The sequence below is a fragment of the Athene noctua genome, chromosome 6, assembly GCF_965140245.1.
Source record: "Athene noctua chromosome 6, bAthNoc1.hap1.1, whole genome shotgun sequence".
Taxonomy (NCBI): domain Eukaryota; kingdom Metazoa; phylum Chordata; class Aves; order Strigiformes; family Strigidae; genus Athene; species Athene noctua.
This window is the reverse complement of record NC_134042.1, coordinates 22,338,727-22,352,899: the sequence shown is the minus strand read 5'-3', so window position 1 is coordinate 22,352,899 and position 14,173 is coordinate 22,338,727. Positions and strand designations below refer to the sequence as shown.

General features: G+C 42.1%; 1 protein-coding gene across 2 annotated transcripts in view; it reads left to right on the top strand.

The window, feature by feature from the left end:
• Nucleotides 1-3,001: 3,001 nt before the first annotated feature.
• Nucleotides 3,002-14,173, top strand: part of PRKD1 (protein kinase D1) — a 152,437-nt gene continuing 141,265 nt past the window's right edge. For both annotated transcript variants that reach the window (XM_074909178.1, XM_074909177.1), the window contains exon 1: nucleotides 3,002-3,445. In XM_074909178.1, coding sequence (XP_074765279.1) covers nucleotides 3,254-3,445 — 192 coding nt within the window. In that variant the 5' untranslated portion in view covers nucleotides 3,002-3,253. The remainder of the gene's footprint in view (nucleotides 3,446-14,173) is intronic.

Here is a 14,173-nt window from a genome sequence, read left to right as displayed (position 1 = left end):
CAGAAAGGACCGGTTACATCACAGATATAGAAATGCAGAAAACAATAAAAACTTCATGAAGGAGATGTTTCTTATTCTTAATGAATAGCACAGAATTCTGTCTATACAATGTACTGAGCTGAAAGAAAAGAAGAAAGAGAACAGTTTCAGAAAGGCATCTAAGTGGACGGTCAAGTATGCAATCCACGAGAACATACGGAGATCACTATTCAGCCTTCATAGTGTAGGAATACAGAGTAATTAGAAGTAACATTACAGCAACTGCTCCTTGGGGGCAGCTGGGAGAGGTTTTCATAACGTGACATTACAGTGATATCCTCAGCTGATTGCCTTCTTCCCGTACATAACTAGATGCATAAACTATATAGCCATGTGTGGCAAAGTAATTTTTTTTCCCCTGCAAGTTCATGTGGCATTTCATTTACTGCTTAACTGACCTATAAAGGTGCAGTGAAACCTAAAATTCCAGTAGTTTTTCCAGCTGAGCATGTACAGATTGGTTCAACCAGGCATGCACCCTGTATCAGCTCACAGGGAAGAGAACAGACTGCTATGGATGGTCTTTTCCCTCCCTGGCATCGGCGCAATAATTCTCCCATCTAGAAGAATCATAAAAGAGATGATATTTCAGTCAGTACAACAGGCCAGGTCGTAATCAGGATCACATCATGTAATTTCACTGAACCCTTTTATAAATAGCATTTGTATATGACTGTCTGACATGGTGCTGAAGAAGTCCTGCCCTCATCTATTCTGATTACAAAGGTGTATTCAATACACTAATCAAACAACTCAGCAACCTACAACTTTTTAAAAATACTGTAATCTTTCTTTCTGAAGAAACTTGCATCCATGTCTGCACAGGGCATGCGGATCTGTGGGTGAGTCACAACCTATGAGCTCTATCACTAGATTTCACATAGATGAGAAACCCAAGGATATATAATTCTCAGCATTGCTACTGCTACCTCTCCTCTTTGGTTATTTTAACAGTTGCAGAAGGGCTGTAACACAGCATATAGTAGCTAGGGTCATATACAGCTGTCATTTTTCCACTCTTTCCCTTGAAAGCAAATGTCATCATGTGACTTATGATGTGAAATGCTCACTTATGTGACCCTATAACTAAATATGGCAAGGGTAGGAGAGAGGGGGACAACTCACCACCCATACTGCATCAGAGCCACATCTGCTTTTGCCACAGTGAGCTGTAGGGAAGAAGCACTCAGAATAGTTGATGACAATTACAACACTTTACTGCATTCAAGGACCACCAGAACGATGCAGGATCTTCTAGTATGCTTCTTCCAACAGAGGAGAAGTAGGAACTACAGTGCTCAGAAAAAAAACTACCATAGGCTACCTGATGTGGCTCTTTCCTTGACTTTGAACTTATAACAGCCATTCAGGGATGGCACCTGAACCTGACACGCTCCTCCTGCTCCAGATTCACACATGGACCTCACAGTCCTCCTGTGCCGAATCCTGTACAGAATAGCTGATTGGGCCATGGGATCGTGGGAAGCTTGTGGTAGTTATAATGCTGCGGCAAGGTTTCACCTGGGTGTATAAACGTACATGCTCCAAAATATCCGAGTGTCAAAACATCTAGCATGTGGGGAGCTGCTAGATGTGGGGAGCCCATCACAATGCTAACCAGCATAACCAGGATACACTACTGCACTGAGATGGATTCATTCCTAAGGAAATACTGAAGACAACAGCAAAATTATGATTTTCAACAGCAAAGCCAAAGAACACGGTTGAAGATTATTATTACTCCTAATGTGGTAAGAAAAAGTCTACTAAGCATGACTTGTAATCATTTTATTCTAGAGCGCTGACATTTTCAGTAGATTTGTTAGTCTGTAGAAAATGCTGACTAACACACAACACTTTCAAAAGAAGATTCACCAAAGAATAAACGGATTCAAAAATTATAGACAGTAAGGTGCTGTATGTGTGCAAATCCCAGGTGGGAAACAAACTGACCGTAGTAAAGTGAGTCGTAGTAAGCCAGCTGATCAAAATGAAACAACGCTGCAGCTTGTAAATTTGATCAACCACTGCACTTCTAAACATACATTTAGTACTGCCATCCCTACAGGTGCCATATATGTAGGTTAAGAGTTTCTCTGTTACTATCTAAAATATTTACAGTTCACGTTTCCATTGCCGTCACAGATTTCCAAGTGGAGGTTTGGGATGGACTTTTCAGAGTACACGTTGCCTGCCACCGGTGCTGCTGGCCCAAAGGGATGGGGCTCACGCCGATCCCGAGCGCAGGGAGAAGTAACTCATCCTGGTTCTCGGTGGCAGGGAGCTCCTCCCTAGCGCAGGCTGTACCTGAAGCGGGAGGCTGATTTGGGGAAGAGGTGGGTGAGAGCCGTCCCTTGCTTCCTTCCCCAAACCTACGGGGCTGCAGGCGGCGGCGGCCCGGTGCTGGCCGCAGCGCCCGGCCGAGGCCAGGCAGAAGAGCCGGGGCCGGGCCGGAGCTCCCGCTCCCCCGGCGCTTCTCTCCGTCCCCGAGGGCCGCTGCCGCCAGCCTGCCCGGGAGAGGCCGAGCTGCCGCCCGGCGCGGGGACACCCCGGCTCCCCTCAGGCTCTGCCTCCTGCTGCGGCCCGGGAGGGCGCAGAGGACCGGGCGAGGCGGGATGAAGGCGGCTTTGAGGTACCGCCCGACGGGCTGACCGGGGGAGGGGCGGCTCTCGCCTCCCCGGCACCGCAGCCGGGTGGGCAGACCAGAGGCGGCTGCGGCGAAGCCCCGCCGCAGGGGGGGCCGCAGGGGGGGCCGCCGGGGGGGCCGCCGGGGGCTGGGCGGCCCGGGGGCCGCGGGGCCCGGGCCGGCCCCTGCCGCCTGCCGGGACGCGGCCGCCGTGTGGCGGCGGTGGCGGCGCGGCCCAGGCGGGCGGCGGGGCCCGTCCCGGCGGAGGGCGCGGCCCGTCCCGCCCCCGCGCCGCGCACAGCGCCAACAGCCCGAGCGGCGGCACCACCTCGGCGGCGCTGGGCCGGGCTCCCCCTCGCCCTGCGCGTCTCTCTCACCGCCTTTTCCTGTCTGCATCCTGCCCGGTCCTCCGCCACCCCCCCTCGCCATTTTCACCCGGGAGGCGCTCAGCGGGACTTCCCTGAAACTTCGCGGGGGAACTCGCCCGGCGCCTCTGGGGCGGCCGCAAACTTTTCACTGCGGCGCCCGCCTCTCCGCCTCCGTCCCTGACCCCGCGGCTCCGGCGGCGGCTCCGGCGGGAAGTTTTCGATGAGCGCCCCTCCGCTGATCCGGCCGCCCAGCCCGCTGCCGCCGCCCGGGGCTGCTGCTGCCGGCGGCGGCGTCGCCTTCCACCTCCAGATCGGGCTGAGCCGGGAGCCGGTGCTGCTGCTGCAGGACTCCTCGGGGGACTTCAGCCTCGCCCACGTCCGGGAAATGGCTTGTTCCATCGTCGACCAGAAGGTAAGAAGAAACCCTCCGGCCGAGCTCGCTCCCTCCCGCCGGCCCCCCGCACCCGCTGTCCGCGGGCGCCGTTGGCGGCTGTGAACTTTCCTCGGCCTCCCGGGTCTGAGGATAACGAGACCGATCGCAACTTTCCCGAGCCTCTCGCTCCCCTCACTCTGGCCCCCCGCTCTTCCTCTGCCGCCCCCCCGGTGCCGAGGAGGCTCTGGGCGGGATGCTCGCGTGTAAGCCTGGCTTTTATTTTGTTGGCGATGGATGCAATTAGCTGTACTAATAGCTGTTATTAAAAACAACCCTCAGCCGGATCTATCTGCCTGCTTTTTAGTGCTGCGGAAGGAGGGGGAGAGGTAGAAACCTGTCAGCTGTGATGGCAGCGCGGCGCCCTGGGGCACTTTGCGCGTTGTCCCGGCCTCTGCTGGGAGACGAAACTTTCCACTTAAAAAAAAAAAAAAAAAAAAAAAAAAAAGGCAAACAGCGACAAGGAAAAACCAACCCCGAGAGCCCAGGATTCAAAGCGGCCCGCAGCGCTTCGCACGCCTTCCCCTGTGCCGGGCAGCCCGGCGGCGCCGTGAGCCGGGGCCGGGGGTCGCGGGGCTCCCCGGCAGTGGGGCGGGGGCCAGCCTGGCAGCTGGCAGGTGGCCACGGCGCAGGAGGGGCCTACGGCAGCCCTCGCTGGCGGCTCCTGCGGGTCTCTCGGCGGCGGCGCTGCGGTGGCCCCGGCTCACAAGGCTGGCACCGCCTGCGGGGTGGGGTGGCACTCGCCGCTGCTCCTCCGAGGCGGCCGCACTGCTGGGCACCGCTCCCCAGGGCTCCCGGGAAGTGCGAGCAACACGCTAAAATCCACCGCGCTTGCCTCTGAACCTCCTCTGCCCTTTGTCTGTTCAGATTTCTGTTTTAACAGTCATGTTGTATATTAAAGTTTTACTTTATCGGTGTTTGTTGTGTGAAAGACCCACATAAAAGTATCATAGTGATTGCAAAGGATGAAAAAAGCCCGACTAAATATTTGGGATGGTTATTATGGAAAAAGCTGGGCTTTTCCCCCCTTGTTTTTACTGAGGTAAAATAATTTCAGGCAGGGATTTTTTTATTTTTATTTTTTAAAGTTGATAGCTTTACCTTACATCTATCTGTAGCTCCCGTCAATCTGAACTTCACTAAATAGTGGAATGTCCTTTTTTTTGAATAGCAACTAATGAAATGTTTTCAAAGAAGTGTGAAATATGCACCTTCATTTATAAATTTTGTGGTATTCTTACTTTAAGGAATGGTTACTAGCTTTATTAAATTCAATTCTGAAGAAAGGCGTAACCTTTTGTTTAGTACTACCATATTTGCTTTCAAAGCTGGGCCAAAACTTGTTACTTGGTCACATCAGAAACAAATACGTTTAATATTTCACCATTCATAAGTTATTGTGCTAGCAATAATGGAAACGTTAAGATTGTTGCATGCATTGTTTGTATTTTTATGCTTGAGTAGTTTATTAATTTAATGGGTTCACTATAAATTTGGGTCTAATACTAATTTCCTAACAATGTACCATTGTCTAAAGGAAACTAAATATGTTGGCTCCTGCTCAAAGAATTGAGACTTATTTGAGTAAGTATTGACATAAAAGTTTTTGACACTTCAATTTGTTGCAGTTTCCTGACCTACATAAAAGAGAGCATCGTTTAGCTGCTTCTCTACAGGGCACACTTTGAATGAGGAACTTTCTTCTAGTCACAGTTTCTCAGAGCCCAAATGTCTGCTTTTCCAAGGCTGTTGAGAAGGAAGTGGTTCAAAGAAAGGGAAAACTGCAAGAAAGATAGGTTTAGGTTGTGTTTTTCTTCTTGTGAGGTGGTGGCCTCTACCTCTTCCAGTCTGCAGATTAATTTGTATGTTGTTTAGTCCTCAGAATCTCTGTTTTCAGCTTAAACCTGCAAGTATATCTCTATACATGACTTCACTAACACATCGTTTCACTAAATATGATGGGATGGTTTGCATATACAAAGTTGCTTGGCATACTGACAGAGTATTTTTTTTTTCCCAAAAAATTATGTGGTATCCAGAACTGTTGAATTAACTTTTGTGTGTTGTACATTCATGATTTTCCCTTTTTCTGAAACGGCTTGAAGCATTGCTTACTCTTGATTTTATGAGAAAGATGTACTTGTTTATCACAGTCAGGAGATTTCTATAAAGAGTATTTTGTTGAGAACTCACACTATTTTCAAGTTTCTTTCAGTTCTGTAAAGTAGTGGCCTACCAGGTAACAATTTTGTCCCAAAGTTTGTTTGGCCTGAATAGTTTTAGCAGTATATAAAGATGTGATTTTGTTTTTCTCTTTGGCTGTCATGTTAGACTGCTAAAATCAACTCTGTGGTGTGCTGTTAAATATTTAAGCAGTCATCTTGTACGTAACTTTATTTTTAGGATTATGCTGAATTCTCTTCAGTATCAGTGTCAGATGATCAGTTGTAGAGAGCCTCTTCTATGATAATGTGGGTTTACCTGATTCAAGATATTTATGACCCATATTCTGCACAGATTTATACACTAACTTAATTCAGTGCTGCTCAAAATTTATGTTAAATTGAACTATGCTTCTCAGAGTTGTAAAGTGGAGCATATTTAAGCCTGAGTAGGATGTTAATATAGAGGGAGGGTGTGTATATATAGATGTATTTATGTATGTGTGTATATATGTATAAACCCACCATATTTATATATCTTTATATGTGGTTTTGTACATTAACAATATATATGTGCATGTACATATATAAAACTGTTAGTGGTATGCCTATTTTAGAAATTTAGATTTCAATATAAACAAATATTTGCATATATTTACACTAGTGAACTTTAAACAGCAAAATGAAGTGCCAAGGTTAGGTTTTCTAATTTTGGTAGAGCGTATAATTACATTAATAATCTAATGTATATGATGTGAAAAATGGAATGAGCAAAGTGCGTTTCTTTTTCCATTGTCCATGAGAGGCATTCTTTCAGGAATTTCATCCTGAGATAGCTGTATGTAAATTTTCTTAACAAATCTGAAGATCAAATGGTATGTACCAGTTTCGGGCATGAATTCAGACACATTTAAATCTGTTAAGAACTGCTCTAAAGATGATGAAATCTGATTCCTTTGAGTTTGTATTTTGTTTGTCTTTCTTAGAACCAGTGACATGAAAACCTTGAGACTTGTTGATGTGTGGTTATTTTTTCTTCAGCTGAGATGGAATTTTAGCATTTAAATGATGATGTGGTTGACAAGAAATAAGGATCAACTGTAAAATGTGTGTTAGTGTTTGACTTCTAGGCTGACTCCTCCACAACAACAGTGGGAGGATATTGTAAAATACAGTCTTTGTTTTCTGAAGATAAATAGTTTGAATTATTGCCCCTTTTGGGTTAGCTGCACACAATAGAACCATTTCTCCTGGGCAGAAGTGTAACACAAAGTGCACGAAGTAAGGACATGACATATTTTTAATTGTCTGCAATTATAATTTTACCAAAGACTAACAAAAGACAAAGGAATGAATTTTATACAAATTTTAATACAAATTCATAAAAAATTAATTCAAAGGGGAAACTGGTTATTATTTATTGAAATTCTTTGTCATTGTTATACCTCACATGTGTTGGGCTACTGTAGTGGCATTGCTAAGTTTTGAAAGCTTTGAGTTCTCAAGTAAATATATGGTGCAACTTGACTTGAGAATGTGAGTCTTTTCAAATAGCCCTTAGGTCAGCCATTAAGATGATGTTGCCTAGGCCTTCAGCATTTGAAGGCAGATAAGTTTTGAGGAATAGGGAACACAACAAATATAAGAAACAAAATTTGACCTTAAAACTATCTGTACAGACCATGTGTAGTTCAGACTGTTTCACAAATGTAGTGTTGTAGATGGTTCACTGCTTTGGATAATTCTGAAATTTCACAGTAGGTCAAAAACCAAAGTGATAAACAGAAAGTAGGCCATTTTTGGAAGGGGAAAGGACAAAAAGAAAAGTATTGAAAAGGAGGTTCAATTGGCATACTGCAGCCGACATTAATCTTTATATAAGGTATTCAGTGTTAAGTTAGGAGAATTGTCACAAAGCAAACAAAGACCTTTTTTTAAGTATTCCTGAGAATTGAACCAAACGTGTTCAGGATCAGGTATGCATCCACTTGTGCTTCTGATTGTCCTTGGTAAAGGAAATCTTAAGTTATTCTTAAATAACTAAAATAGGAAAACAAAAATAAGCTTAGTTTTGTTTTCTCAGGCTGGAATCTCTAAACTTGTCTGAGTGAAGACAGGGGCATGCTTAATCTTTTCTGCAAGGGTTTCGAGCAGCCATGGAAAACATACCAGGTTTGTTTATACAGATGATGTATTTCATCTCCCGCCCCCCCCCCCCCCCCCAACGTACAAACTCTCCTGAAATAAATAAGAGCCTGGTGGTAATGAAATTTTCTTTGGAGCGGGATAGGGACTCAAGGTAAATAGTATACTAGAAAGAAATATTTTTATCCCGGGATAAACAGAGAAACTGTGACAGGTTTTTATATGCTGACAAAAACTCGTATATCTTCAATCAGCCACATGGATTTAGATTTGCTACATTTTTGTCTGTGTTCACAGTCTTCACATGTTCTGGAAAAGTTAATACAGATGTGCTGTTTATCTGTTAAAAGTTACATTCTCATGGAATCTTCAACTGGTGTACACTGGTAACAAAATGTTAAACCTTTTTTTCCCTGAAGTGAGTCTTTCTTTGCACTGAATGCTTCCTTCTACCTGTGTTGTGAAAACACCAAGTTGTTAAATTTCATCTGAGGAATGCGAAGTGCCTTGTCATGCATACAAGCATATTCCGAAGTGAAAGTACTTTTCTAATAATCTCACTCTTACAAATTCAAGTGAGACTTTTGGTGTTTGCCGTTTAATCTTTTATTGACTTTACATTTATTATTCTCCACCCTGGAAACTGTAAGTCAGTGTATGTAACATTAGTTTGTAGATTAGTTAAAATTACTTTTGGAGCATGTGTGAGAAAACACTAGGAGAGGCATAACTTTGGTGAAAGGGAGTCAGTCTGAAATTGTTTAAAGAAACTGTGGGGATTTTAAGAAATACTGTATTATCTGTCCTGTCAGTGATCCAGATGAGGAAAATGTTTCTAATGCCACAAACTCAACTAGAGCATTTGAGAAATTCTTTGCCAAAGATTAAAGGCTATCAAAGGAATTATCATAGAGAAGATAGAGCTTTGGATAGAGGAAAGGCTTGTAACCAAAGCAGTTGACATTTTAATTTTTAAAGGAATTATAGAAAGTCTTGTGTTGATCTTGTATTAGTCTTACTGATGGTTCCCCCAGGAAATACGTAATTTCCATAATGATTTAAAAAAAAGTAGAAGATGAGTAAGTATATGAGATCTCATTGCCAGTGAGATGCAGCTCTGTTGCCAGAGAAAGGATGGAATTTATTATTGAAGTTGCAACATTTTCCAGACAGAAGTGTATATGTGGACATAGTATGACATGCATGTGCTCAGTGAATCTGAAATACCCGAGGTCTGACTATCTGTCCAGTACAAGTCTTACTAGGCATAAAGCACGGGGATGAGGTGAGAACTCCCACTGAGGCCAGTGTGTCCTGAAGGTGTGGTGGGTGTACTGCTTGTACCATGGAGGCGATCTGTGCCGTGGATTATGTGTGAAACACCTGGTGTGTCAAATCCCTGTATGGTTTTGGGCAGACTTTGTCCACAGGTATTTTCCCATGATTTCTGGAAGTCCCTCACAAACAACCAAAACTATGTGTTCTTCTTATTTAGATTTACACACACCCCCCCCCCCCCCTAGTGTTTGGAGAAATCTGGTTGTAGTTACCATGTGTGTTACACTGTGGTTACTTGCAAAGCAGCAAACAGTTCTTGAAGTCTGTGTATAACTTTAGGTTTCTTATTTTTACTGTATTTTGTAAATGAAACTATATCAATTGAAAGCTTTTGCCAAATGTATGTTTGAATTTTCTTTTTAAAATGACAATGCTAGCAATTATTTTAAGGACATCTGTGGAATTTTTAAGTTATGGCTATGTGAAATTAAAAATTACAACTGCTAAAGAAAAACTAAGTACAGTGAGACTGAGAGTGGTCAGTCTCAAGTAACCTGTGATATGCACATGCATTGTTTATAGGGTTTTTTTAATTACTTTGGTACAGTGCTACAGGCCATCACTAACTTCTTGACTTTGCCCTCTGGTTGACTTCAGACAGGTTTATGCTGGCGTTATGTAATATGGCTACAGTTATACCCGTGCAATTAAGCATACAAATAAAATCTGTCTCCCAAGTCTTATCCAAGGTGTAGGTGGTCTATTCTCTAGAAATATTGAATTCTCCCCACACAGCAGTGTGGCTATATATGTGTCTTCAATCAGTGCTAAGAGTTGACTTGTGTTTGGCTCTTGCTGTTTGGAGCAGGACTTCTCTTTCAAATTGTCATCTGGAGCCTACTATATGCTTCCTGCATAATGTCAAATTGTCAGTTTGGGGATAGATTTGAAATCTGCTTCAGGGTGTGTTCCAATAAAATACTTGTTTCATTTTTCAATGTCAGACTTACACAGGGTTAACTGTAGAGGTTCTAGAAGGGCTACCTGAATTTTGTTGTCATGTCTCATTAATTCCAAACTAATGTGGGTTATATGAGAACTAAAAAAAAAAATAAAAAAAAAAATCCCCATTTAGTTGAGAGATCTTTTGCCCTGTCTTTGACAGTGATTTTCTGCCCATACATGTTACATTCATTGTACTTTACCACTTTGAGAGGAGACTTTTCTTGCAATGCCTTTCTGTGCTTGACTGATGGGGCACTCACTGGGGTTGCGATTGGATGCCCATCATGAACTTCTCAGTGCTCTGCCTGGACATCACCTTTGTTTACATTCTCCCGGGTTGTGGCATCCTGGTGAGTGTCCAGGATTTTTCAGAACAAACCAGATTTCTTTCACAGGCTTTCAACTTTCTTCTTCCTCATACAAGACTTCTAGTACTGCTAAATGCTCTCTTGCTTTTGGGGCCTGTTCTTTCGTTTTAAATATTTCTATCCATATAACAGTCAGATCATGACAGACTTGATGTCACTCAAAAACTGTGTATAAGATTAAAATAACTTGTACATATCAGTCTTTGAACTTTTAAAACATAAAACTTTGAAGTATGCAAGTCAGCTACTTCATGAAACAGATTTTTGCCTTCCAAATAATCTTCTAGTTTTATCTGCTGGAACAACGTGTGAAGATTAGAAAGGTAGTGTAGTGTGTCACAGTATAATGGGGAGGTAACGGTGTGGATGTATTACAGTGATATATGCATAGACATAAATTGCAGTGTATATTGCTGCTGGTTTGTTTTGTGTTTTTTTTGTTTTTTTTTTTTCCCTCTTCCTCCTTGTATTTGTTTGTTCCTTGTAATTTCATTTTCTTCTTCAGCTGAGAAAAACTGAGTCAAGAAGTAAACTTTCACTTCACTCACCATGCAACAAGTATATTGCTGGTGTGATTGTCTTTCTTACATAGCCATAGCCTACTGTGTGTGCCTTTTCTGCAGGCAGAACCAGCTCAGAAATGGTTATGGCATTAAAGCTAGAGCACAGCTGGTTATTTTGATCAAAATTTATCAAAGACCAATTTTTACTATTTTTTAAAAAAAGTAAGAAACGAATGTACTTCATCTAATCTGAATCTCAGTTGATTCCTGTGAGAAGAAAGGAGGTATTTAGAGGCTTTTATTAGTGGTCAGCATAAAAAGGTCTTTCCAGTGTAATTTTAATCACAAGGTATATGCAGGTATATGAAGAGAAGCTGCAAACCATGACCACAGTTCCCATCTTTAAACCTTTATCTTGTACACTTTTAAATGAACTGTATCTGAGTTAGTGGTTGGACTGGATGATGTTCAAGGTCTTTTCCAGCCTCGATGATTCTGTGAACATGTCATGTGCAGTCTGAAAGCGTGTTCTGTTTTTTCTCTCTTCAAGTTGTTAAAAAAAAAAAGTCAACCTTGAGAAATATATATATTTTTTTCAAGTGTTAGAAATAGTTTTTGTTAGCATCCTGTCAGTTGCAAAAGTGCAGACAAGACACAGCTGGCACTGGGAGCAACATTCTGTCTGTGAGGCAATTTGCCTAAAAGATGCTTATTGTTAAAACCAGCAAACTTAATGTTGCATTATCTTTTACCTACCACCTGAGAAGTCCTTTTACATAAAAACAGAAATTACTAATGTATGTGGACCATAATGGTAAAGTTATACCACCGTCTTCCTTTTTGCAGCACCATATGTCCTTATGTAATTTATGGATGCTAGGCTAGGGTCTGTATTCAGACTGAAGCAGTCCTGAAAGCCCCATAGATGCTTGGCAACAAAGGGCTGTTTATGTGATTTAAACTTTCTAGATTGTGATTTTGATCCATGGGCCTGTGGGCTGAAGGAAACCCCACTGATAAAGAGGACAGTATGAGTTATTTACAGTTTTCAGTCTAGCTATAATAATTTTTGCATTTTTCTCTAGAGTTCAGTCCCCCTCTGCATGAACTTTAAAGGGTTGCATTACAGGTTTGCTGTCTATTTACATGATGTGATTCTAGATGTGCTGACCATGCTATCTAATGTTGTAAGTGCTCATCTTGTCTGTCTGAGGATTTCATATTGCCACCCAAAATCAACTACATCTAGAAAAATGTGAAAATATTACACTAAAATAATAGAATGAAACCTTTCAGATATTTGCAATATGTGTGAACTTACGCATTTGTTCTGGTACATTTATTCTACCTACCTCTAAAAAGAAGGAATGCAGCAAAATATGTAGAATATGAGTAGGAGTCAGTCCAGTTCCAAACTCACATAGTTTTCACTGTGCTCTTTTCCCGAAGAGTTGGCTGTCCTGCACAAAAAAATTTCAGGAAAAAAAAGTGGAGTGAAAATTGAAACAGTCTGGTAAGAGTCTGTGTGTGTGCTTCTGTGGGGGTGGGGGTGATTAAATTAGGGGAGATGATCTCTTTGTTCTATCTAGACTACGTGTTTTTATCCTCATTTCCCAAGGAAAATTAAACTTTGCTGTCTGTGTGTTAGTCTTCTGTTATGTCTGATGGCTTGTTTGTCATAAGAAGCTTGGTAAGTCATTGTAGCAGAGAGAGTTCAAGTAACCAGCTAACAGATTGTTAGGCAGAAAATATGACAAAATCAAATAATTTTGAAAATAAAACTTGTCCTCTACATCTAGAAATGTATCTCTAGTATATCTTCAATCTATGTTTGTGATCAAGCCTTTTGTTTTCATGCCATGTGAACTTGACCCAGAGAATGACACATTTTTTCAAACCTATAAACAAATGCCACTGTCTTGACTTTCAGTTCTTAGTCTAGGTTAAAGGATCATCCAATGTAAACCTCCTCTTTCTTCCTTCCATTTGACTTCTTTTATATGGCAACAGTCAGGGCTGAGGAGGTCCTGACCTGTATTCTGGTGCTGAATTAGTTCTTAATGTGAACTAAGTACTTTAAGAGGACTTACAAAGATGCTAGAGCTAAACTCTTCTAGTTAGTGACAGAAGCTGAAATAAACAGCAGCGACTGCGAAGTATGATTTGAAAAAGATTCAGACTGGACATTAGGAAAAAACTTTGCTAGGAGAGTAGTGCAGTATTGGAACGGGTACCCAGGAAAGTGCTGGAAACTTCATCCTTCTTTTTTTGTACTTGGGCAAACAAAATTTTGTGTTGGACCTAGTACTACTGTTAATTGAGAACTCAGACTAGATAACTTCCAGAGGTTCCAGTGTTTCTGTGATGCTCAGAGTATGCAGTTTACCATGGTCAATAATTAAACTAATACTCAAAGTAAAGTAACGGCATTCCCCTATCAAACACAGCTAAAATTTGTTCAGCAGTTGACCCAGCCTATATATGGCTTTAATCAGTCTATTCTTTTTTCTTCATGTGTTGTATCTGTAGTTTCTTGTTAGTCTCTGATTTGAATATCTAAAAGTTATATCTGATAGTTATAGGTGGTAGTTAAATATAACTGCTAAAGAGAAGAGCTGGAAAACACCATCTCTAACAGTGCTTTTGAATTTTGTTTATGTGTATACATTTGTTGCCTTAATACCTAATATATATTAAGCAGCCTGTATTATGATAGAGCCTTATTATATGCTATGTTGTGTACAGGGAAGAAGTCCCTCCCTTCAGTACTTTGCAGTCAAGGTGTTATTACAAGGTGTTAGCTGGTTATTACACCACATCTTAAACCATGTGGAATGATATCTCAGCATTAAAACCAGCAGGTTATCAGCAGTATCTTTGAAGAAAATCCTGTGAGAAATCTACTTTAGGTTGTGGGCAAAAGCACTAAAGTTCCTCATGGGAACCTGTGGTTAGCAAAAATGGTTAGTAAAAACCACCATCCCTTTCAATATGAAATAAAGACCTCAGCTCTTATGGATTAGAAATAAAAAAAAGTGCTACATAGGGGAGGGGCCTGCTGAGTTACCTGTCCTCACGGAATGGTGAAAGGTCAGTCTGTGCAGAGATGAAAGGGACTAATGATAAAATGAAGTAGTATATCCATCTGCTGCAAAGACTGCTTTAAGTGGAACAATGTGTAATGTTTCAAGGAAGGCAGGCAATACTGGTCGAAGTGAACTGGTGAGGACATGTTTGATTTATCTGTCT